Source organism: Symphodus melops (assembly GCF_947650265.1).
Source record: "Symphodus melops genome assembly, chromosome: 15".
In the NCBI taxonomy this organism is placed as follows: domain Eukaryota; kingdom Metazoa; phylum Chordata; class Actinopteri; order Labriformes; family Labridae; genus Symphodus; species Symphodus melops.
In genome coordinates this window covers 8344441-8355742 of record NC_136705.1, presented here as the reverse complement: position 1 = coordinate 8355742, position 11302 = coordinate 8344441, and the positions used below count along the sequence as shown (strand labels likewise).

At 39.9% G+C, this 11302-nt stretch overlaps 1 protein-coding gene across 5 annotated transcripts in view; it reads right to left on the bottom strand.

Moving 5' to 3' along the window:
* Window positions 1-444: 444 nt before the first annotated feature.
* The window catches only part of nckap1 (NCK-associated protein 1), a 30730-nt gene continuing 19872 nt past the window's right edge, over window positions 445-11302 (bottom strand). For all 5 annotated transcript variants that reach the window (XM_079362987.1, XM_079362988.1, XM_079362989.1 and 2 more), the window contains 20 exons: window positions 10520-10626; window positions 10284-10416; window positions 9815-9896; window positions 9586-9644; window positions 9337-9482; window positions 9077-9209; window positions 8818-8937; window positions 8558-8697; window positions 7940-8071; window positions 7211-7429; window positions 6845-6975; window positions 6643-6740; window positions 6068-6161; window positions 5775-5857; window positions 5117-5197; window positions 4925-5018; window positions 4239-4355; window positions 3331-3440; window positions 2920-3009; window positions 445-2709 (listed from right to left, as the gene is read on the bottom strand). In XM_079362987.1, the coding sequence (XP_079219113.1) occupies window positions 2593-2709; window positions 2920-3009; window positions 3331-3440; window positions 4239-4355; window positions 4925-5018; window positions 5117-5197; window positions 5775-5857; window positions 6068-6161; window positions 6643-6740; window positions 6845-6975; window positions 7211-7429; window positions 7940-8071; window positions 8558-8697; window positions 8818-8937; window positions 9077-9209; window positions 9337-9482; window positions 9586-9644; window positions 9815-9896; window positions 10284-10416; window positions 10520-10626 (2286 nt within the window). In that variant the 3' untranslated portion in view covers window positions 445-2592. The remainder of the gene's footprint in view (window positions 2710-2919; window positions 3010-3330; window positions 3441-4238; window positions 4356-4924; window positions 5019-5116; window positions 5198-5774; window positions 5858-6067; window positions 6162-6642; window positions 6741-6844; window positions 6976-7210; window positions 7430-7939; window positions 8072-8557; window positions 8698-8817; window positions 8938-9076; window positions 9210-9336; window positions 9483-9585; window positions 9645-9814; window positions 9897-10283; window positions 10417-10519; window positions 10627-11302) is intronic.

Sequence of the window (11302 nt, the reverse complement as noted above, 5' to 3'; positions counted from 1 at the left end):
CCAGACAGAAAAAGTTTTAAACTGAACAGAATGACACGAATTCTTATTAAATTATTTGGTTTGAATTCATTAATTTCATTTAGATTTTATTAATTGTTTTGCATGAGCATGAAGTCCCTATATTTGAAAGAAATTGAGCTGATTGAGGTATCATTGTCTTATGTGTTGATGGATTCATAAGGGGACAAGTAGAACCTGTTTTTTATAATTTCCTTTTTATATTTGCTTTGGAATGGTTCAGTTGACTTTGAAGTGGCAAAACGTGACATTTCAAAGCGTCCTTTTGACAGTCTCTGCGTCACCACCGGTTCAGTCAGGGTAAGGCTTTCTTATGCTGTTAATTAAAACTTATCTGCTCAAATAAAGCAATGCCACTTACCTACTTTCCTCGTCACCTCACCTCAGCAACGTGCATGGAGCAGTGTTACACACTCACAGCTCAGGTCTGACAAAGCCCTAATGTTTATTTTATTCATGTCATTTAAGTTACATGGTGGAATCAGACACAAAAGAATGATGAGAAAGAAAACAGCAACCATCCCACATCAAATGGCAGAATGAGTCCATGGATCTGTCCTCAAGTGCTTATAATGCATACTACTACACGTTCATGTTGCATGGTGCAGCAGAGTCCAGATTTGTGTTTTCCTGCTATGTATTGTTAATTTGAGTTCAGTTTGCAACTACAGCATCTGCTTCCAAAATTAAGAGTTTGATATAGTATGCAGTATGAGGATTCAGACAAATCCCTAGTGTTAGTCATACATCAGCAGAGGGCTGGCATAAAGAGAGCAGTGTTAATGTCTCAGTATGTAGCCCTTTGCCATGCCTTGATAAAGAGAGAGAAAGAGGAAAAATAAAAACAGACTGCACTTTGTAAAAGTTGTTAATCTGTCTGTTCTAAAAAAAAAAAATAAAAAAAAAAAATCCCTATCAACTGTCGCAATATGTAACCTCACTTGAGAATGTCCCATTGACAGTAGTTAATAAATGCAGTGAAAACATCACCCAGAGTCTATATGTATATGTACATTTGTTTTTCTTGTCTTATTGCAGCTCCAGGTTTCTGTTGACAGGTCTGAGATCAATCAAGACGCTCTAGTTTCTCTGTGAAGGATTCAATTTCAATTTGAAGGTTAAGTATTTAAAAAGTATTTCATCAACAACCGTGTTTGCATGTTTGATCCTCGACATTTACTCGTTTAAAGTTACCTTTCAGCAAGGCACTATCCCTCCAGCTGCTTTAGGGGGGCCTGCTGGTGGACAACAATGTAAGGTTGTAACATAAAAGAAAAATTGCAACCTCTTTTCAGAAGCCAGGGGCTTTAGAAAGTGTTGATATCAATTATATCTTGCACATCTTTCTGTTTAACCACTTGAAAAGAGCAGCACCTACTTGACCTTTACTTCATTAGGAGAGGTTACCTCAAACAGCGCTGAGGATTATGTTTTACTGAAGTATTTATCTTGAAGTTAGTTTCCTTCTGAAACAGTGTATAACCCCCTTTTGTTAAACCGAGCTGTCGCAGTCAGACGGATAGTCCATACGTCTGTTTAACTCAACACATAAAATGGCATTTCATCCATTAATACCCAAACACTCAACCACTTCCAAGCCCTGATACACATTTTTTTTTTAGTGTCAACACATTTGGCAAATCATTATCATCATCGTAATCATCATAAAAATAACGAAACATAAACATTAAAAACAGACGAGTTCAGTTCACATCAAAGTAGATTACAGATATTATATCTTTACCCACAAAAATCTCGTTACATCTAGCTTGAAAAAAGGAAGAAAATATCACCATGTTATACAAATGTGTGTGTTTATGATGAAATATTGAAAGATTAGTGTGTCAATGTTTTATATCTGCTCAGGATGTTTGTCAGTGTTTGTTTTAAGTGTAAACTTACATTAACGAGCAACAAGTCTTTTGTTATAAACACCAGGAATCCTCAACCACCCTCCTTGATTGAAAAAAAAAAAAAAAAAAAAAAAAAAAAAAAAGGAACCCACATCACATCATTTGCATTCCCAAAATAAGCATCCAAATCCATCACCACATAAAAGTTGTCAGCTGGCCACTAAAACTCTCAAATCTTTATGAAAAAAAAAGACAAAATAAGAAAAAAAAACATTTTAGTGTCAACTATATATATACTATATATTTATATTTTTGTTCTTTAATACCAACCAAACATATGGTATATTATGTGTTGCTATGGTTACGGTCCCTTGCAACATCATGACAAAGTATAATGAATAAAAATAAAGACGCCGATCCCCCAACTTCATCCAGCTTGTGTTTGTTTTTGTCCGATCTTTTGTAATCTTTGTGCATTACTATTGTTCTGTACATTTGTTTTGGCGATTGACTTATTTGATGGACTTTGTATTCTTTGATTACATACCTTCAATGTGTAAACATTCTGATGCACATGTTGTACACTGATTTGTTATTTTGATGTAAGAAGTACGTTGAGGCATTTTAGGCATAAATTAGTGTTTTACTTTGTAGTCAGTACATGTGTAGTGTATGTTTGTTGAATTGATGGTGAACAGTATGGTGGATCTTTGCTGTGTGTCTATGCATTTGCACTGATGCTCTGTTTATAGACGGCGTGGTAGGCGTTTCGTAGCAGGACGTAGGGGAAACAGGACTCCAGCAGGTCCATGGTAAGGAAGGGAGACTCCTGCACAATCTAAAACACAACGGCACAAACATGGTTTGGTAAAGTTTTTTTTCCAACATAACCAAACAGGAGAAGTCTAAAAAAAAAAAAAAAAAAGAAAAAAAAAAAAAAGTTGATGAATTGTGGGGCCTTATTTATAAATGTGTGGTTTAAGTAGCCTTATCTACTGTGTAACTGGTTCCTTTGAACAAATCAGTTAAATAACAACATCTCTCTCACCATGTCCAGCAGCAGGTACACAGATTCCCGGTTGCGGGTTGTCATCTTGTCCGTCTCTTGGCCGATCTTCAGAAGGCTGGATGAGGCAAGCTGCACAGATAGACGGAGAGAAACAAGTCAGAGAGAGGGTTTTTATTCACAGGAGAGTGGTTTGTCCAAATTGTTATTTTTTGTTCAAACTTTGAATTTCTAAAATGTCAGCACACAAAAAAACAATGTCTGCTTCAGTGATGGAAGCTTTATGCAAATGCACTGAAGAAGTCTATTCAAAAATGAATACGTCTTCACATCTCAGCTACCTTAATGTGTTATTCATGATAAATTGTGAACAAGCAAGAGGATTAAATGGGAGGGGAGAAAGAGGTTGGTCACAAAATGTGAAATTGCTGGTTTTTTTTTTTTTAATCTTACAGCCAAGAACTCTTTGAGGCGATCCTCTATGCTCCCCTTGTGGATGGTGAAGAGAGCAGCAGCGATCTGGTTGATGGCTTTTGCCAGGCAGTGGATGTTGTTACAGTGGCCTGTAGGGGGCAGAAGACGCACACAGTTAGAGAACATGGCGACGTCTGTATTTGAAAATCAAGTATTTCCAGTTTCATTTCTGACACGTGCAGCCATTTTTGTGGATTACATTTCTTGAGGGTTTTTGTGAAGCGTGAATGTGAGATGTATAAAAAGTGTGGAACTATTAATTATGTGTGTAATTGGAAGTTAACAACAGTTGATGTGGCTGCACTGGAGCCATGTGCCGTCGGAAAGCCAATTGTTCCCCGTTACGCGGTCTGCATAATAACAATGGTGGAGCCCATTACAACTCATTATTCTTTTTCAAATGGCCCTTAATAACAATGGCACCTTTCATTTCAAGGCTATTAGAGGGCAATGTCTTGATAATTCCTCTTTGATTGACAAGCCTCTTTGATACCTTCTCAAAAAGCCTTTTCAACTACAGTCACGTGTCTCTGTTTGACTATCGAGTTTATTTGACTGAGTCAACCTTAAAGTAACAGAATGAGGCAACAAATAAAGCTGAACAAGTGACAGCTTATAAACAGCTGAAAAAATGTTGAGACATAGCGTATTTATTTAAGCTAACACGAGTCTAGTGTACACAAATGAATCAATTAGAAGGCACAAGGTCGACCTCATTAGCATGCAGAGCTGTTAATGCACAGCGTTAACTCTTCCAGACTGTCGTGTGTTATTCCTGCTCTTAGGCAACTGGCTCACTGTTACAATATATTATATTTGTAATACTAAAATAAAAAACCGAGGTCTGTCAGCCAGGATTTGAAAAACATGTCAGTTTCTCGTCTTACCTTCGATGGCGGGGCTGTACTGTGACATCACGTTGCTCGCCAAGGTCGGCAGGGAAACCGCAACAAACACCATCAGCAGGCAGGCGATCTTATACTCCTCCTCTGGACTGATGTTTTCTGCACAGGCACACGATCTCGTCAGACATGCTAGAGTCATCTGTGTTTATGAGTCAGGGCATTTTCTCTTGCTTTGACTTTGAAGCTTTTAGTTTCATGCCAAAAAAATTAAATAAAAACATTTTCAAATACTTTACACTTCTGTCCTACACACAGTCTGAAGTAGAGTGACCAGACTCATCAGCTTGGACAGTGTTTTTTATACAACTGTGTATGTTCAGACCACTTTTGTAAGACTGCAGCTGACTCTGCTCTTCAAGTATTTAATTGAGCACTGTGTGATATTCTTTCATTGCTCTTCGCTGCAGCAACAATATAAATGACAACATTCTAATGTTTATTTATTTCTTTTTTGTTGACACTTTCATCTTTGGTTAAATTTCAGTCGTTCATTTACATCTCTGTGATGTATTTTCTCTTATCTTAAAAGGAATCAGACTTTTTAGTCAGACATCGGACTGATGTGTTAAATTGGATGTCTGGCGGACGCACAGAAGGTCATTTGATTAGAAGGGACATGTGGAGGATGGATGGGGTTGGGTGTATTTCTGTCTTTTTTTGTGTCTCACCACTTTTCTGGGAGGACAGAGCCACCACCAGAGCCGGGTCGATCTCGCAGGGCAGTCCTGCTGCTGATGACAGCTCGTAGACGTTCATGGCCACCTGAAAAGATTCAGGTAAAAAAAAAAGAATTAGGGGACAAGATTACGCAGAGACTTTCTCAACAGGTTTTGTTTACATTACGCGCATGTATCTTTTACCTTCATGTCCGTCTCTCTGGGAATGTGGTCTTTGAAATCTTCCACGGAACTGACCAAGAAAGGAATGTGACAGGATAACACCTGGAAAGAGACAGACAAGGGAAAGTCTAGTTACAAAGTATTAAAGCCTCCACGCTCCAGAAAAGATCACTAAAAGGTGGATCAGTTTAAAAAACAAACACTGCTCATTCGTTTCATCTGGCAAAGACAATGAATGCAAACAGATGTGACATGTATTCATGATCCTTCTTCTTATCTCCAGTAGATTCAAAACCATCATGAAATCATCAGGATTGGATTTCATAATTTGTGCGAGCAAAGAATCGGTTTCTTTAAATGATGTGACTTTCAAAGGGAGGTCGAACGGCAGTCTGTTGTGCTTGTATTCTTGTCTCTGCATATTGGCAGCTCATTAAGTCTGTTTGAAGGTTTGTTACACTGGGATCCTAAAACAACATTAATATGTCTGTATGGATTAGAAACTATTTTACGCTCATCTCTACAGTCAAATTCATAAAATAACAACATGTGGTTGACTTGCACTTACACTTCAAACTGCTCATTTTCAGTTGGTCACTTTATGGACGTCTCTGTGTGTGTGTGTGTGTGTGTGTGTGTGTGTGTGTGTGTGTGTGTGTGTGTATAAAGTGTATCTTACGTCTCTCAGGGCCTCCTGAGCGAGGGAGCGGAAGGACAAGATGACTCCAATGATGGTCATTCTCTTTAAAACACTGTCCACCGCTACAAACACGGAAGAACACAAATCAATGAAGCTGTAAATGTGCGTCTAAAGAAAAACGACTGTTAAAGTCAGTGACGTGAAGAAAAAAAAGTCACTTCATTGATGATATTCATTCAGCAGTCAAACCAAGTCAGAAAAGTTCATCTTAAGGACGCATATTCACGGATGCGTGTGTGTGTGTGTGTGTGTGTGTGTGTGTGTTTGTTTACATGTGAGCTTCTTGAAGAGGGCAGCCATGTGCTCTGGTTTGTCAAAGCTCGTCCTCATCTGGGTCAACACCTCCATGTTTTCTACCACCAGTTTCTATACAGGGACAAAAACAAAGAGTTAGATAAAAGCTTCATGTTTCATCAGCTAGATAATGCTTTTCTTCCCTTTTTTTTTTTTTATTAGGATCCAAAGACATTAACTGTTCTTATTGGTGGTATATTCACGCAGTCAGGATTCTTTGGAATGGCAGATAAATTGAATTACAGTCTTTCCAAGATTGATGTTTTTTGCTTTTTATGCCGTTGTTTTTGAGCTGACTGTGGATAGAGTAGGAAATCTGGACAAGAGAGGCGGGTACAAGGGGCACAACCTAACCGCTGGGCCATCTGGTACCACATTACAGTCATACTGTTTGACCCCTGACCTTATAGAAATGCATGACGATGATTTTTACACAACTGTACTTCAATCAACACTTTCTCCACCACTGCAGGAATGATGTTCCTTTGATAAAAGGTAAGGTTTTTGTATTATTATCGAGTTTATGCTCTATGTGAATTATTTATGTTTATACCTTCAGCTCAGCAACCTGTGATGAAATGTGCCACATCAGACTCTCACTGAGGAACTTCATACCATACGGGCCCAGAAGCTCAGACAGAGAGCGCATCTCTGTGAAAACAAACAATAACAACATCAAACAGATCCTATAACGAAGAAATGATCATCCGCGATCATTAAATATAAACCTCTGAGGACAGCGTCTGTGTTCGTACCAGAGATGTCGGAGTATTCCTCAGCATTGAAAGTCAGTTCGTTCTCTGTGGGCAGGTTGACGAAGGCCTTCATGGCAGGGAAGTAGGCGATGTGTCCGTTGCTAACCTGACGGAGCAGCGTTTCCAGGTACCTGAACACACAAACATTTTTCTTTCAAAGTGTGGAGCAATGACCTTTAATGGCAAATACAAGAACAAGCAATCCTTCATTCTGTGCACACTAATATTCACTGATTTGAGCTTTAAAAGTTTTCCCCAAAGAACAAACAAAAACAACATTTTAGAAGTCTAAAGATCTTTCTGCTTTGGATACTGAACGCTCTCAAACTGACAGCCCGAGCACAGACGGGGATGACGCTCGCGTACCAGTTTGTGTACAGACTGGTGATGGTCGGCTCCCCGTGGCTGTCCAGGTGCTGCGTCTGCTGAAGGAGGACGTTGTTGAAGACACGGGTGATGTCGATGGTGACGTAGTTCTCTATGGACTGAAGCACGGTCATGTAGGCCCGGACGCTGGTCAGCAGCTCGCTAGGCTTGGCTATCTCCTGTGTAGCCTGGTTGTACATTGTCATCCCCACTATAGACCTGGAGACAGAATGAGAGAGACAGTCGGAGGATGTTACAAAACACTCAGAGGTGTGGGTCAGTTCTACATTTGTTATATGAAACTCATTTGTGAGTGTTCCCCCTACACTCTTGATTCCTCGTCAATCACTTTACTTACAACTTCCTCAATGATCTATATCAAAGGTGTTCATAGCACTGACCATGGAATGATGGCTGTCTCTAAAGATGATTTTAAAACTTTTCTGTCAATGAAGAACTTAATGATTACAAAATGAGGATTAAAGATTAAAAAAAAAAAAAAAAAAAAAAAAAAAAAAAATCAGATCTGGGCATTTTTTTGGGCCTTTCCCCGTGTTTAGATAGCACAACTGATAGGTGACAGGGTGGGGGTGTGACATACACTACATGGGGCCTAGATCAGGTTTAGGAGTCGAACCTACAACCAGTGCAATGAGCTAAAGCAGTGCCCCACCCTTTTACCCGGATTAGACATAACAAAGTTTTGACCAATCAGTATCATTTGTTTACTTGGTGAATCGGATCTCCAGGTGCGAGGTGAGGTACTCTCTCGGTGTGAACGTGTGCTCCCACACAGCCAGGTTGGGAACATAGTTGATGGAGAAGCAGAGCTCAGATAACGCTGTGTGGAGTTTATCTAGACTGGGGAGGAGAAAAACAAACAAAAAACAAGATTAGACATTCTCTACAATAATCAATAAAAAAATTTGTTAAATGAAGCTAAAGTGAAGCTGTAGAATATGGTAGAGACAAAAAAAACAAAGGAGAAAATTTAATGACATTAAAAATGGACGTACATAAATGTGTAGGTGATAAGGTAAAAATAAAAAAAGAAGAAAGTTGTTCAATGTATTCTTTTTATGGATGTAACTCAAATGGACAATAGTGATTATTTGATAGTAATGTGTTCAGAGTGATTCAATAAGATTATCATAACTAACAATGTCAGAGGTTAACATGAGGATATACAGCTATATGACTGTTATCTTGACTGATGCATAAAAAGATTTATGGAGTTAACCGTTAATACAACCGAAGTCTATTATCATCTAAAATGATGATTATCATCTAAAATGAGAGAAGGAGACTTCCTGTCTTCTGCTGTTTTTCTCTGTTTATTTAACTTACTTAGTGACCAGTAGTCTGTTCTTCCTCATACTCTCCACACCCGGCTTCTCTCTCTCCGGCTCTCCCTTCTTTCCAGTCGCCTTCTTGCTCTTCTTGTTCACGGCCTGGCTGATGGTCTTCGCACAGTGCTTAGGAAGCAGCTATAAAAAAAAAAAAAAGGAAAAAAAAAGCAGAAGACGTTAAAGAAATGAGACAGGGCGGAAGGAAGATAAAGACAGAGATATCACTTGGTGCATTTGTGATAGCGTGCGAATTTCTACCTGATCGCTGAGTGTACATTGTTCAGTGCAGATGTCAGTGATCAGATTTCTGGCCTGTTTGGCCATCTCATCCAGAAACATGTTGCACAACGACAGGCTTCGATCTCCTATGTGGTGACGCTGGGGAGGGGAAACAGTAAAAACATGCAAAGTCACAAACGGGAAAAGTTAGTATCAAGATGAGAGTCAGTGGAGAAAAAAAGAACGAGTATTTTATGATTCCAATGGAAAGTTTCTGGATCCATGTTTGTGTGTTTACCTCCTCAGGACAGAGCTCGTGTGTGCAGGACATGAAGTGTGTGCAGAGTAGAGGGAAGCAGATGGAGTGTCGGCTCTGAGAAGGAAGCTCCAAACACTGCTGGAACATCTTTTCAAACGCACGACTGTAGAAGCTACAAACACAAACGGATACAAAAAATTAAAAAGAGAAACACACACATCTGTCCTCATAATACATTTGACCTTGAAGTACATCCTTGGGACATTGATGTTCATTGAATTATGACATGATATTCTCACCAGAAAATGGACAGATCTGACGTCTCCACCAGCATCTCCACCAGAGAGTCCACCATCTTTGTGTGGAAGATGATGGTGTTCATCATTTTACCCAGCTCCTTGTGATCGGCTATACCGAGGCTGGCTTTGGAGACGCTGGTGTAAGCCTACAGAAGGTCAACACAATCAACAGATCCTTTCTTTTACACTCCACTCCAACAATACAGTACGTGATTTTAAAACATGCGAGCACTGAATTTGTTTTCCCACCTGCAGTCTGAACCAGTCCAGTCTCATGCCTCTGAAGTCAAACACCTCTCCATCCTCCACTGAAACACAAAAGCACAAAAAAAACCAGCATGAAATCAGCTGCCAGCCAACAGTATCACAAGTACGGCTCGACTTAGTGCGAGTAAAAATCGATGCAGTTGCTGAAACACAGCTCCTGCTTTCACACTCCTCTAAAAACTCCTGACAGTCACAGTGTACACAGCCGTACCTTGTTTGACACTGAGAGAGGTCATCGTGTTGACGAATGAAGACATGATGATGGACTCGTCCTCGGGACACACAGACAGGTTCTGTCCAACAGAAAGCAAAAATAGAAAAACTGGTGAGGAAAGTGGTTTATCCACATACAATCTGAATTAGGGTCAGAACATGTATGCAGGAGTTGATGCCACATTCAAATATCTAAAGATATATTTATAGAAAAAGCAGAGTGTTAAAGGCAGCGGTGCAGCTCAAAAAGACCTCCTGTGTGTTCTATGGATCTTGTGTTGATGTCAGCGAGTTTTTGAGAGTACAATGAAGAACGTAGCATGTTCGTTGAGAGGGTGTGTGTGTGCCTGTGTGTGTGTGTGTGTGTGTGTGTGTGTGTGTGTGTGTGTGTGTGTGTGTGTGTGTGTGTGTGTGTGTGTGTGTGTGTGTGTGTGTGTGTGTGTGTGTGTGTGTGTGTGTGTTCATACCTGCACCAGTTCATTCAGCACCACAGCATCAAATCCTGACAGGTACTGGACGTAGTATCGCTGCATCACAGGACCGTACTTCCTCACGTGAGCTCTGAGCTCCTCCATGTAGAAGATCAACTCCGCTATGTGTCTGTTACACACACACACACACACACACACACACAATGACTATGAACTGTTTGTCTCCTCACGTGCGTCTCCGCTCTTCCAAAGTGTGTATGTTGTGTTCTTACTTGTCTATAAAGTCATCCGTGCTTTTCTTCTGGATGTTGTCTGCGTGACGAAGCAGCCAGATGATCTCATCACGGGCGAACGACAACGCCATGAACACAAACAACGCCTGGTGGGACCAACGGAGGAAGGGAAAAAAAGAGACAAATAAACACAAAAAACACAAAAAACACAGCCAACAAAAAATATTCAAACACGAATAACCAAGAGGAGAAAACAGTGATCTCATTGTCATAGTCTCTGAACAACAAATGTTTACAGTCAATGGGGCTTAGCAAATCTATTCATACACACATTTACACATTCATGAGGGTCCCTCACAGACAGGTTACAGACTTCTGGAGCATTCTTCATAAGAAGTGCTTTTACATGAACTTAAATGGAATGATTGATTAATAGCTCATTGATATGACGGCGTGTTTGAGGTGACTCATTAAATGATCATTCAGCCGCTGCATTGAGCCAGTCTCTCTTAAAAACAACAAAGCATTCTTGTTGTAATGAAAGTAAATGAATGAGAAGTTGGAGAGGTAGTTGGGAACTGCTAATCTGAAAGCCATGACTTCCATCTTTCTCCTCAAAGGTTGCACTTGGGGTGGGGAAGTTTTTTTTGATGGTACAACACCCAGTAAACACTCAGGGAAGTGAGGCATCTGCAGAGGGCTTCATGTACATTATAATGCATGTAGACTAAGCGAGAATATAACTCGCTCACATACCGAGTAATACCGGTAACCGGTAACTTCATAAATGCCTGCCTGAACTTCAGGTTGTACAGATTTTCA